We start from the raw sequence: 13,974 nt of genomic DNA, 5'->3' as shown, positions 1-13,974 counted from the left end.
TCTCAAGCTGTAGTAGGCCTTTCAAACTGTAGTAGACCTTTCAAGCTGTAGTAGGCCTTTCAAACTGTAGTAGACCTCTCAAGCTGTAGTAGACCTTTCAAACTGTAGTAGACCTTTCAAGCTGTAGTAGGCCTTTCAAACTGTAGTAGGCCTTTCAAGCTGTAGTAGGCCTCTCAAGCTGTAGTAGACCTTTCAATCTGTAGTAGGCCTTTCAAGCTGTAGTAGGCCTTTCAAACTGTAGTAGGCCTCTCAAGCTGTAGTAGGCCTCTCAAGCTGTAGTAGGCCTTTCAAACTGTAGTAGGCCTCTCAAGCTGTAGTAGGCCTTTCAAACTGTAGTAGGCCACAGCTTTGTAGAAAAGAATGTGTAGGCAATTAAACCCTTTCCTTAAAGTATTTCCAAAAAAACACAAAACATTTAAAAAGTCCATATGAATTCCTCAAAATCGTCCCAGTAGCATAGATATCTCATGACACAGATATTCCCAACATCTTCACAGTTTTCTGAAATGGTCTCTTAGATTGTGAAAGCATAGTGTGAGCTTAAGATCCAACAGACAAAATATCACTTTCAAGACACTTGAAGCCCCTCCTTTATTGTCCCTCCAGCTGGAGAAAGAGAAGTTCTCACAGCATGATATGAAGTCATTTTGTTCTTTGGCAAATTTTTGGGGTTAATACTGCAGATACACTTTACAGGCTGCTCTCCAACAGCTGCCTCAGTGTTGTTCTAAGTCCCTGTGCCGGTCTTCAGCTCTGTGACTGAACACAGAGGGTTAGGGTTCACCGATGCTCTGGAATGGCAGAGAGCAAAGGCAGGATGGGAGTCGTCCTGAGGCACCAGGGCGGTGGGGTGTTCATGAACAGAACCTGGAATGACCGTGCCTCCAATTACAAGTCCCTGAAAACAGAAAAAATACAAATAAATAATAAAAATAGTAATCATAAAGTGGGTTCCTGGAAATGTAACAATACATGCAAAGGTTAGATATCACCTTTAATTTATTTAATTTACATTTCCAGTCAAAACAGCCATTAAGTTATTCATTTTTCAGTGTCAGGAAAAAAAAAATACAAAACATATTTAACCATAAAGTGCACACCTCCAAAGTTCACTCTTAGGCCCAATCCCATTTCCTATTTTTACCCCTACCCCTCGTTTTCGAGTGTCATTGTGTCATTTGGAACTGACTTACATGTTGTAGTGGTTGACATCTTCCCTATGAAACGGGACCCTCAAATAAAAAGAGCATCACTTCATTAACAGCTACTAGCGCTGCTCTGTAGGCGACCCTGCCCGTCTGCAGTGCCAGCAGAGGAGGGTTCGGCTCCTCACTGCTGGGCTTCGGGTACATTTACATATTCGCTAGTTTCTTTGAATTTTCCACCTTAAATGGAGCAGCAGTTACATTCTGGCACTTTAGGCCTCAGAACTGCTGCACCATTTAAGGTGGAACGGGAAATTTATCTAGCTATCTACTACCTACCGAGACGTCAAAATACTACTAGTGATTTTTTGTTATGAAGAAAAGAACCATAATACATTGAAACGACACTAAACTGAGACAATACGATCGTTATTGGAATTTTTTTTAACAGAAAAAAATCTCACATTTGTGGGTTTCTTTGTTCTCCGGTGCAGCCATCGTGCCGGTTTTTCTTTTTTCTCATGACACTCCATTTCGAGGGCCATATAGCCCTAACATTTCACCCTACCCCTCTATCTCAACTAAAATTGGGACACCCTTCCCCCTAGATATGAATGCGCAAAACAGAGGGCTAAGGCCTAAGTGGTAGGTGTGAGGGGTGAAATGGGATTGGGCCTGAGAAGCTTGTTCCATTTTCCACTTCCCATGATCTAAGCGATCGCAATCATGTGCGATGAGTAATTCATTTTTACATAAACATTTTCTGATCTCTCTTAATCTCAGACTTAAATAAGAGATTAAAATAGGCTGTTTTGGTTCCTATGCCTTTAAGACTGATAGCTGTAAATGACTGGCTGTCCTGTATTGGTCTTCATTCCAAAAACAGTCTGGGCTGAAACACTCCTTATATCTTCAGTGTGAATGGGTGGAGCTAAACTGCTGTAGGCTGAATAGGGGGATTTGTGTAAATGCACTGGTTTTCATGAATTCACACCAGGCTGGTTTTCCAGTCTAGTTTCCATATATGGACTGTATAGACTGGGGGGTGACACATTTTGAAGCTTTGACAATGTTTACACACTACATTAAACTCTTATTCCAAATAGGCGAGGACAATGACGGCTGTTTAGAAGTGGCCAATGTTTCAAATTGATATTTAATGAGGGACTTATTGAACCATTTGATGCTGAGTGTTAAAATATACGCATTATATTAACTTTATTGCATTTGTAATCCAGAAGTTGTAGTTCCAACTCCTACAAATATCTATGTATCAACATTGGTATCAGTATCGCCCCACAGCTCCATATCGGTGCATCCCTGTTTAAACGTATAGCGCATAAAGCATTACCAGACATCGTGTGAGTGTAAAAGTCTGTGTCCTCCTCAGCCTTCTCTTCATCTTCGTCCTCGTCCTCCTCACTGCTGCGGTGTCCCTCTCTGTCCCGGAACACCGCGCTCTCCCCGGTCAGGCTGGAGGGGCTGCAGCGTAGGGCCACCAGTCTGTGGTGGATGGCCACGTACAACCGAGCGATGTCTCGCGCGCTGGCCTGGATCAGGAACACCCGCACAGAGTGGCTCTCCAAATCCGTGGCTGTCACCTGCAGGTTCCTCCGCGCCGGCCGCCGCAGGTGTGTGTGTGGGTACAGCTTGGTGTTCAGGATCACTTTCAGACTTCCCTGGTGCCTCATCACTGTACAGAAACAGAATTACATCAATATATATATCAATATATGATGCTAAGACCAACAACTTTTGCATAATTTGATATACAGTCCTGGGCAAAGGCAATTAAATAATGGATTTATTTGCTTGGAAAAACACTAACAGAATCAATACAAATACACAATAATGTAAGAATAGCTTACATTAACTCGTCTGAGAAATGATTTGTAAATCTGTAAAATGTTCTGTAAATCTGGGCAGCAAGTGTTGCAATGCTGTCACAATTACTTGATTGAAATGGATGATTCAATTAAAAAACATTTGATTTAAATATTACATTCTCAAAGAGTGAGCTTAGTGATTAGTTCAGGTTTGAAGGAACAACATGGTCGTGCTTTGCACCCTGAAATCTCCTCACAAGGGAAGGGGGTGTCATTAGCGCACAAATCACTTTGGTGTGTGTCATTGAAAGAGAGGAAACTCACACTAGGAGGATCTTACTAAGCATTCATAAAAGCACAACAATATATATATATAGCTGCTGTTGGAAGAAAACCTTGTATCTCCAAAATAGTAACTTTACAGTAGAAGGAAAAAACATACTTCACTTTCAATGGAAGTCAATGGAACCAGAATTTTTTCCCATGTCATTTTGGGTCATTTCTTTTAGGCCATTCATCATAAAATTTACAAACAGTGTAAAGAGCAACAGATACTCTCAAGTTATGTCAAAAACTGAAAAATGCCAAAAATGGAGAGACAAGATATATATATGAATGATGTAAAAGATTTGACTTTTTCTATGTAAATTTTACGAAACTACATCTATGTTATGCTTTACTGAAGAATTCACCAATAAACAACATGCTATCATTATGTTTATCTTTTAATGTGTGTTGAAGGTCCAGTTAAGCCTATTTTTATGGTTTGGTGTTAGAAGAAAAAGATAATCATCTTTTTCATAATCATCTAAATAACTGCTAGACTGCTTGATAAATATAATGAATAGTGACAGCCCTAAATTGTTCATTCCTTAAAAACACACACAAATAAACAGTCTATCCAAGCTCTGTGTTTACACTTACCATCCAATACCTACACTCTTAAAAAAAGGTAAAGAAAATGTTTCTATATAGAACGATGAACACTCAAAGAACCCTCTGCATGATTAAAGGGGTTCTTTGCGTCGTGAAAAAGTTCTTCAGATTGATGGAGAATGTGCTGTAGCCTGACACCGTAACAATAGAAGAACCCTTTTCAAAAAGGTTCTATAGGAACCATCTATAGCACACTGTCCATCAATCTGACAAACCGCTGCACGATGGAAAGAAGCTTTCAACATGGAAACGGCTCTTTGAGTGTTCAAGGGTCTATATAGAAGCATTTTCTTTACAAAAGAACTCTTGAAGTACCATATTTTTTAAAGTGTGTAGTAAATCGTCAATCTTTCATTAAATAAAATCAGGTGCTGTGGATGGACTGACGGACAAATCGGTCCGATGGCAGGAGAGCAGCGAGAATTCATCAACGGTGATCATTTAACCAGCATACTAATAACTTGTTTAAAATCAAAAACTGTAACGTTATATAATGTTTTTACCAGCAAAAACACATGTACTGCAGAGAGAAATGGGTTTAAGCAATTTGGATGACTGCCAAAGATGTTGCAGAGGACCATATGTCCAAATGCCTCCTCGAGCAGCGCAGGGTTTGTTGAAATTGAATAGATTCATGCAATGACTGGTCTGCACAGTGTGTTCTTCTACTGTCCATTACCTTGTGTGAAAATGTTGTGATGATTGGACCAATAGAAATGCTCTGAAATTGCTTGGAGTAAAATATTTTTACATTAACTTCGACTGAAAGCAAAGAACGTTTCTCTTGGAAAGTCAGCCCATAGGCTTAACCATGCAGACTACAGATAAGTGGTAAGAGTTAAAATCATATCAGATAAACATATGAAGGGCAAGACTGCACAAGACACAGCAGAACCCAGTACAGAGTTTTTGGCTGGTGGTCCCAGAGTCTCTCCTGCCTTACCCATTCTCGACTGCAAGCAGCCTTTAGCTCCAGTTTCCAAGTCATTTAGTCGTAACACCCCTCTCCCCCTCTCACTCCACGACTGTGTTCCCCTCTCCAAAACAAACAGCTTACACGTCAGCTGCGAGAGAGAGAGAGAGAGAGAGAGAGACAACATTCAGAACACACACTTCATATTGGCTTTCAGGGAGTTTAGAACACATTCCACTACAGGCAAAACGTATAGAAGCAAGATTTCCTAGAAATCTTTCACAATCGAGTCCATTTATAATGAAATATTTCATATTTTCAACAATGAATTTGTCAATACAATACAGCGTGTCAACTGAAAACGAATTTTTTAAAAGATTTCGTTGAGCCTCACACTGAGAAATTAGGATGCACCAAAATGTAATTCAGAATCAGAATCAGAATCCTTTATTGATCCCAGAGGGAAACTGCAGTGGTTACAGTTGCAACCACTTAAAAGAATAAACACTTTCATCATTTAAAACAAAGAGAAGGAGAAATTTGCAATATGTACACGAGATTTAAGTTCTCAGTCAAAAATGGCACCAAAAATCGCCTTTTGGCCGAAACACCAAAAAGGCCGAAAAAAGAAACGTAAACAAACCCCAAAACTAAATAGAATCATAAATGTCACAGTTAACTTTAGTGATACTGAAAAAGAGGAATAGTGATTAAAAAGCTATACAACAAAACATCCAACAAAGAGTCACTTTTCAGGTTCCTTCCAGGAAGATAATGTCCCCAACTTCAGGGCCGGAGGAGCCAGTGAATGGTTTGAAATCTTGTGTTTTACAGTCCCGAAATCTCAATTTAACTGAGCTTGGGGAGATTTCTGCATTAGTGCTCTCCACCACCATCATCAAAACACCAACAGTCTATACTAATGTACCGTGAAGCAGTTCTGGTGGTTTGTTGTGGCCCAACATCTTTCTAAGACACTTCACACTGTTTTCTCCTCTAGTTTAACACCATCTGTAGGTGTCATGAATATGTTTGGTTGTAATATGCAGTGGTGGACAGTAACTAAGTAAATGTATTTCATTTCTGTACTTAAGTAGTTTTTTCGTGCATCTGTACTTTACTTAAGTCACTCCACTTCATTTCAAAGTCAAATATCTGACTTTCCTTTTGGTTTTTGTGTGTATAAAATGTAACATGTCAAAACAAAAGAAGCACAAAGCATCATACCGACCCAGTGCAGCACACGGTTCAACATCAGTGCAGCAGCATAAAAAGTTGGGAGCACATACGTCGACCTAAATGATGAACTAACCTAACTTTGTGTAAATAGAGCACAATATAGAAATATGCACACATATGCAGTCGTGACTGGCATATTTCTTTTTTTCTGAATTCATACAAACACCATTTCATTTTATAGTAAATGAGTTTGGGCTGGTTTATGTTTATGAACAGACGCCTACAGATCAACATAGTAAAGGAGCTCATCTGTGATCCTGAGTTTAAAGCCAGTTTTTATTCAACTTAAACTTGGAACTAAGTTGTAAATAAATCTGAAACTGAAACTTTGCTTGTGTGTAAAAAGTGATTTCAGAGCCACTCGGTTCTCCCTGATGGAAACTGTTTACCTTCAGTGTTTTGTGCTTCTGATCATTTTAATAGACGTCAGCGTCACTAATTAATGACGTTCTATTAAAAGACTGGTTTACCAAGAGAGACGCTGGAGGACTTTCACCTGAAATGAGTTCATGAAGCCAGTCTGGTTATAAAAATGATAACAGGACATCAGAGCCAGAATTCCTCTTTTAGTACTTTTACTTTATACTTAAGTACATTTGAAGGAAAATACTTTAGTACTTTTACTCAAGTGGAGGTCTAAAGGGAGGAACTTCTACTTTTACTGGAGTGATATTTTACCTTGGGGGTCTCTACTTTAACTCAAGTACATGATTTGTGTACTCCGTCCACCTCTGGTAATATGTAAACACAGTATAAAGGCGTTCTTCAGACCTGGACAACGTTGCTCTCATTCTCCTCTCCGGTGAAGACCCGGACTCGCTTGAGTAAGCAGCGCCTCTTGCATGCGGCAGTGTAAGCTGCAGCCGACTCCCACAGCGAACTTCGGACAGTCACTACAAACAGACCGGTTTTTGCAGTTAAATATCACACAGCTGAGATAAATCCCTCAGTTAACACATTCAGCCACCAGGCAGGTCACAAAGCTGTGGAATTCAGTTGAATGACTTTATGGAGAAACACTCAGGCTTACTTAAGGTACAAAACAGTCAGCCTCTCAAGCCCAACAGAGCTACTGTAGCTAGTTCTATCCACAGATTTCTCAAAATTTCTGCATAAATTAGTGTTTAAGATGTGAGCAAAGTCTTTCACTGATTTCTATACAGTGGTGGTGATAGGAAGCAGGGGTCGCAATGTCTATAATGCAAATATAGCCATTTTATCTACTATCGACAACCACCAGTGAACCTACATGTGTCTTCTGAGTTTTGATATGTAATGTTGATGATAGTAAAACAGCAGTAAATCTTAAAAAAAAGGTTTTAGAGGGGACTATTTTTCCTTAAATCATCTTGCATGTACCCCTCCTCCATGAAAAATGCATTTTAGGCCAAAATCTTCTCAAAACTGTATTAAAACAGGGTTCTAAACATTGTATTTGCAGCTGTTTCATGTAATAAAACGTCATGTGAGGGAGCTTTCAGAAGCATTAAACACTTGAGACATCTGGTTCCTATTACCACCACTGTGAAGAACTCTGTCTCAGCAAGTTTCCGAATAACGTAGCATTTCATGTCAAACCCCTTTGAATGACTTTGTTTACATCTTAATGACTTAATCATGTAGAAATGAGAAGACAATCTGTGAAATCTACATTTAATCTGCATTGGACGTACAAGGAGACCATGATGATCTCAGGGAAAGTTAATATTGGCCCCCAATCTATTTACATGACTTACTCGTATTAGAGGCCTCTGAACTGGACGAATCTGAGTCAGAAGAGCTGCAGTCCGTATCAGACATGTCCTCACTGCACAGACTCTTCTGTGGACTCTGGGAGAGAAAGCCCAGTTACTTTGGATCCAATCGCCAAATGCCAACAAAATGAACTACAGCAGAGCTCATAAGACGTAGATCCAGCTTGGATAAAGTGATACTTACCAGAACCCTCTCACTCATATTCTCCCCAAACACAAACTGGATGTGGCTGGTGATGGCTGAATCTGTTTCCAGGAGGCTTCTGCAAAAGAGCAAGATAACCAGTCTATTCTCACACATTGCGTCTCGTGAGCCTTACCAGCCCAGTCATGTACAGATTCTAGGGTCAGCATGTAACGTTGGTACTTTGTCTCGGATGGCAAAAGGTAAAAACGACCCCATTTAAAACATCTTTGCCGTTAAAACACGAGTACAAATCATTTCAAATGATCTTCTACTATAGCTCCATCACTGTGAATAGATGTCACTGTTGCATTAAAGGGCCCATATAAAGTTTTCCTCGTTTTTGTAAGCGAGTTTCAAAACACACCGTTTGTCTATACAGTCCATATATTCTAATTACCTTGCAAAAACATCCTGTTTTAAATTGAATTGTTTTTGTGATGCCACCGATATCAATGCATTAACGTATATCTGCCAATTCAGCTTATAGCAGTTTAGCACCACCCATTCAATCTGAAGTTATACGGAGTGTTTCAGGCTATTTTCTGAATGAGGACAATCAGAACAGAGCTCATTCATATATATCAGTGTTAAAGACACAGTAACATCATTTCTAAGGGAAACATTACTTCTAATTGTTATTTCTAAGGGATAAGGAAAGGTTGGAAAACGCAAATGTTAGGGCCTCAGGGGAAAGACATACAAGAAAAACGCAGCATATGGGCCCTTAAATAAAACCACCAAATCAATTTTGTTTCTCCAATAATTTAAAAAGATTAAAACTGCAAATCAAAAAACGAAAAATAAAAATAGCACCTGCTTAAAGGTGCAATGTGTAAGAGTGTGATCTATTCATAGAAGTGGAATATTGTTTCCAAAACCATGTTTTCATTAGTGTATAATCACCTGTAGCTGTGAATCAATGTGTTTTCATTAGCCTAGCATGAGCCCCTCATATTTGGGTAGCAAGTGGGTCCTCTTCCACCGGCACGTTTCTACAGTAGCCCACAACAGATAAATCAGATGCTGGCTCTAGAGAGTGCCTTTCGTGTTTTTATGTTGAAGTTCAGCTTGAATTTGGTGGTGCTATAGCAATAGTTAGAAGAAGTAGAAAGAAGAAGCATCATTGGTAGGGGATTCAGTTGGTTGCAATCTCCAACCTCACCACTAGATGCCACTAAATCTTACACACTGCACCTTTAATTTGTGAATTTTTTGCTGTTGATGTTAAATGGCTAGTTAGAACAGCTTAAAAAAGTAAAGACAAAAACTGACTGATATTATTATTTCCCACCTTAGTTCTACAGCATAACAGCGTAACGTATCCTGACCTGCTGTCCTGGGGTAGTGTCCGCTGCTCCAGTGTGTCGGTTGAGGGTGGGAAGTCTATAGTAACTCTGGAGATTTCCTCGTCTGTGTTAAGCGTAACCTATAAAGTCAGGTACCCAAAACTGTGTGAAATAGTGAGAAACAGAAAATGCATCCAACTTCTAAGACTGAACTTGAACTAAGACTGAAAGCAAGTCTCCCAAAAAGAATAGAAGGCAGTGAAAGGTGTATACTAGCAAAACCAGTAAGAAGTACATTTACATTTACGGTACTTGGCAGAGGCTATTATCCAGAGCGATCTACAGAAGAGCTTTGTTCTATACTTGGAACACTTCATGCCTGTGCAAATAGGACTTAAATAGCACAAAACTAACAAAATTACCAGGTTGTATAAACGATTTTTCATGGAATTTACAACCACAGTTATTGGGCCAAATATGTTCAACCAAGCTGTTAAAATGACTCTATTGTAGTACATAAATCTTTTCACACCAGCCAATAACATTCATGAGAAAAGCTGTCTTCAATTTACAGGAGCCACAAGCCGCCCACACAGTTAAACATGCAAGACAAACGTGCCCTTGACGCTAAAATGTAGACATTCGGCCAGGGCTTGGTTTGTGCAATACCTGTCTGAGATGAGGCACGTCATGGTTGCCCCAGGGCCCAGGAGCTACCAGGAGAGACGGCCTTAATAACATCTGCTTCATCTTAACTTGAGGAGACGCTGCAAGCAGAAAAGGGAGAGTACCTTCTGCACTGCTGATGTGTGAAAGTTTTCCCTGAACATTTGGAACACTTCTAAACAGAAAGGGTTCTTTTGTAGAAAAGAACCGGTTTTGGTTCCCTAAAGAGCTTTTCACCTGAGAAACTTTTTAAAGTTATGTAATGCAAGAAACTAACAGACTCAGAGTTGTTCACAGTGGTGGTGATAGGAACCAGACATCTGGGAAGTCTCTAAAAGCGCCCTCGCAGAAAGGTGTGATGTCTGAGACATTGTGTCTTCATGTGAGGGAGCTTTCAGAGGCAATAAACACCTTAGACATCTGGTTCCTATCACCACCACTGTGAACAACTCTGTCTCAGCAAGTTTCTGAAACTAACAGACTCAGAGTTGTTCACAGTGGTGGTGATAGGAACCAGACATCTGGGAAGTCTCTAAAAGCGCCCTCGCAGAAAGGTGTGATGTTGTGTTATGATAGCTTTGAGATAAGATTAAAATGCATTTTAAAATTCATTCATGGTGAATGGATACATGCAGTGCGCTGCAAGGCAAAATAGTCCCCCAAAAATTCTTTTTTTAGACTTTTTCATATCTATGACATACAGGGCAATTCACAACGATTCATCCGATTTCAAAGCACCATATTTTTACAACCGTGAGGTGCCGAGGAACCAATCACAATCCAATAGGGGGTCATAGAGTTTCTGACTGCCACCAGAAGATGGTTCCCCAAAGTTTGGGACCCCTGAGCAGAAAGCGTTCTGTGTCCTCCACTTCAATAAGAGTGAAACCATCATAACTGCAGGGAACCTCCAACAGCTCAGAGTGTTCGTTGCTGGTTCCACAACACTGCATGATCTCCGAAATCGCATTGAAACAGCCGTGTGCACAGAGACACCCGACGTGCTCAATCCAGTAAGGGATGAATTTGACTGTGGTGTTGATGTTGTCCGTGCAGCTGGAGGAGGTTCATATTGAGCGCTTGTAAAATTACATAATAAACGTTATGCTCACTTAAACCATTTACAATTTACTGCATTGTTCTGTAATTATTTACAAGTGAAATAAACCACTTTGAAATCTGATTATTCTTTTTGAATCATGCTGTATTTTACCATCATTAGCAATACATATGAAATCCTCAGCCTGGTATTTTAATACAGTTTTGAGAAGATGTTCACTGGTGGTTTTGGATAGTAAATGAAATGGCTATATTTGTGTTGTGACCCCTGGTTCCTATCATCACCACTGTATAGAAATCAAAGTTGGTTTCTCTACCACGAACCACTTCACATCAAACCACTCTTGCTCATTTTGTTCATTTATTTAATGCTTAAATTCTCCAGACCTTCTGAAAAAATAAAAAATAAAAGAGTGGAATTCCCCTTTAAAGGTGTACAGCAAATCTGGGGAATCTGAAATGAGCACAGGGAACGGATACTAACCTGCAGCAGTGGAGACCTTGTTCATGTTGTTCAAGTTTGAAGGCATAAACATGTTCGACCTTGAGACTGTGAATTAAAGCAGGAAAAATAATGGTTACATTCCATGTACTTTCCATTTAACGATTAAGGAGCAAAACCCTCAAATAAGTGGTTTGAAAAACCCTCAGTGTAAGTGGTCTGCTCACAAAAACATTATTTTTCTGAAGTTTGTTTGCCTCAAGAAAACCCGTGACTGGTGAAGTATCTCAAGCCACCTACTGTCTCAGTATCATAATTTACAGGGTGGAGTGTGATGTAAACAACTATTCACTTAAACTAAGGTTGCACTGTGAGAAACGTAGTATCTCCTGTAAATGAAAAACAACAAAATCTCTGATCGGCGATGGCAAAATCTTCACTTTGGCTCAAAAATCTCAAGCTCTTTTGGAGCTAAAACGCTGGCGCTGCTGTTTATAGTGATAGTGGTGGAAATTTCTCGGCCGTGACCCACTTTTGCTGGAGTGCGCCAAGCCTAGAAAATACAGCCTGATGAACAGGCCCCGCTGGCCTGACCAAAGGGCAGTGGGGTGATTTGTGTGTAGCAGGTGAGGCCTTGCGCTGCCTCAGGCTCTGAAACACAAGTCGGGGCTGGAAGGCCTTGAGGCTGGGCCTGATTGAACCAGAAAGGATTAGCAAGAGGTTTTGACCTAAATAAAGGTACGTAAACACAGCGCCTCTGTCACTACCTCAGATTCCAAACTACTGAGCGGTACCTGGGGCATGGATTTACACTTGTAAGCTGAGTTGAGAGAAAGAGTGAGAGAGAGAGTGAAACAGCTCATTTACCAGGTAAAGGTGGTGGGAAGGATAGAGAAGTTGATCGCACTCGTCTAACGCTGTCATAGGGGCCTGTTGGGAGACAGAAAGAACATGAGCGGTCTTGTTTTGACTACCAGTGACCTGTCACTCATTCTGATATTATTACTAGGGCTGAATGATTTAGGGCAAAATATGTAAAAGCGGTTTTTCTCAGTAATATAGCGACTGCAATTTAAATTGCGATGAACTTTTTTGCCAAGAAGACCAGAATATCCACCGTTTCTGGCTTTAGGCTCAACCCCTGAATTTAATGTGCCAGACTGCCAGTAAGCTGTGGTTGTGGTGTCACAACTCATGGAGCTTTGGTTGCCTCTGATTGGCCTACCTTATCTACAGGCAGTTCACAAGCTCTTTGACTAGGTTCAATTTCCTCACTTAAAGCTTAAGACAGCATTTTTGAAAATGTAGGCTATCATTTTTTTTTTAATTGCAATTAATCTGGTTCACTCGTGGTTTTAAATAGTAAATAAAATGGCTATATTTGTGTTGTAGACATGGTGACATGGATCTGGTTCCTTTAAATTTGAGTCTCTATAATGAACCGTTTCACACCAAACCACAATTAACTTATTTACGTTTCAACCATTGAAGGTTTCTGCATCAAAGCCACATAGACAAGTCTGTTCTATGTAGAACAATGTGAAGCTTTTAACAATAGCAGAACCCTTTTATAGCACTATTTTCAAAAAGTTAAAGAACCATATAAAACACATTCTTCTTATGGTGAAGTGGGGTTGCTCAGACCACTCAAGCTGCCAACTACAGCTTGCTGCTTTAAGCTTGATGTCAACTAGTAGCTGATCACGGCATTATGACTATAACAACATGGATGAAGAAGAGAAGACAACAGGCGATGAGGCTGGTGATTCTGGGGTTTCGTGAAGGCATGTGTTCAAGGAAAGGCCACTTTATGTTCTACTGACATGTGGAGTTTGCCTTTCAGTCTATCATATCTCTGCCGATCTACAGTGCTTCAAATATCAGATATTGAATGTTCTGACCTCTGGCTTCCCAAAGACTGCTACACAAAGTCAAGTGTCATGGGCAAGGGGGCATAATGCCCTATAATCCTGTGAAGTCTGAAGTAAGTTACTCTAATTTTCACTGAGCTACAGCACTCTAAATTTCTCTGGCAGGTGAGTGTATTAGCTAGGCCGCCTAGGGTGCGCCTAAGTAGGATGCAAATTGGCAAGATTACAGGGTCTGTATCTCTGGTTCCTCGAGGTTCTAGCAATGCAATCCAGTCGTTCCCATGGACTTTTAAATATCAGATTTTTAAAGTTGCTTTTTGCAAAGCACTCCCTTGTGGTTTTATTCCTTTAGCAATTTGTCGACATCAAATTGACTTTCATCAAATAACTGTTGGCCTTAAAAACCTGAAAGTCTTGCAACCCCTAATGCGTGGAACCATTTCACCAAGCAGAACTATAAGCATGAAATGGTTCTATACAGAACTCATGGATCTAAACAGAATCATTTCCTTTACTAAAGAACCTTTCAAGAAGCAATTTTTTAAAAGAAAATAATACGTTTTCCACAAGAAACTAGTGGCCTCTATTGGCAACCATTAAGCCAATTCACATTAGAAAGCAAAACTATTAGGATTTAATCCTTTTTCAGC

At 40.0% G+C, this 13,974-nt stretch overlaps 1 protein-coding gene across 1 annotated transcript in view; it reads right to left on the bottom strand.

Moving 5' to 3' along the window:
* Nucleotides 1-576: 576 nt before the first annotated feature.
* The window catches only part of LOC108433280 (ran-binding protein 3-like), a 28,975-nt gene continuing 15,577 nt past the window's right edge, over nucleotides 577-13,974 (bottom strand). Inside the window, exons 5-14 of the mRNA XM_017707741.2 lie at nucleotides 12,321-12,383; nucleotides 11,496-11,561; nucleotides 9,956-10,053; nucleotides 9,329-9,426; nucleotides 7,998-8,076; nucleotides 7,796-7,889; nucleotides 6,831-6,952; nucleotides 4,851-4,971; nucleotides 2,497-2,838; nucleotides 577-898 (exon numbers count right to left, since the gene is read on the bottom strand). Of these exons, the coding sequence (XP_017563230.1) occupies nucleotides 855-898; nucleotides 2,497-2,838; nucleotides 4,851-4,971; nucleotides 6,831-6,952; nucleotides 7,796-7,889; nucleotides 7,998-8,076; nucleotides 9,329-9,426; nucleotides 9,956-10,053; nucleotides 11,496-11,561; nucleotides 12,321-12,383 (1,127 nt within the window). The 3' untranslated portion in view covers nucleotides 577-854. The remainder of the gene's footprint in view (nucleotides 899-2,496; nucleotides 2,839-4,850; nucleotides 4,972-6,830; nucleotides 6,953-7,795; nucleotides 7,890-7,997; nucleotides 8,077-9,328; nucleotides 9,427-9,955; nucleotides 10,054-11,495; nucleotides 11,562-12,320; nucleotides 12,384-13,974) is intronic.

This window comes from Pygocentrus nattereri, chromosome 18, assembly GCF_015220715.1.
Source record: "Pygocentrus nattereri isolate fPygNat1 chromosome 18, fPygNat1.pri, whole genome shotgun sequence".
In the NCBI taxonomy this organism is placed as follows: Eukaryota; Metazoa; Chordata; class Actinopteri; order Characiformes; family Serrasalmidae; genus Pygocentrus; species Pygocentrus nattereri.
Note: the sequence above shows the minus strand (reverse complement) of the source record. Positions and strands in the feature narration are given on the sequence as shown.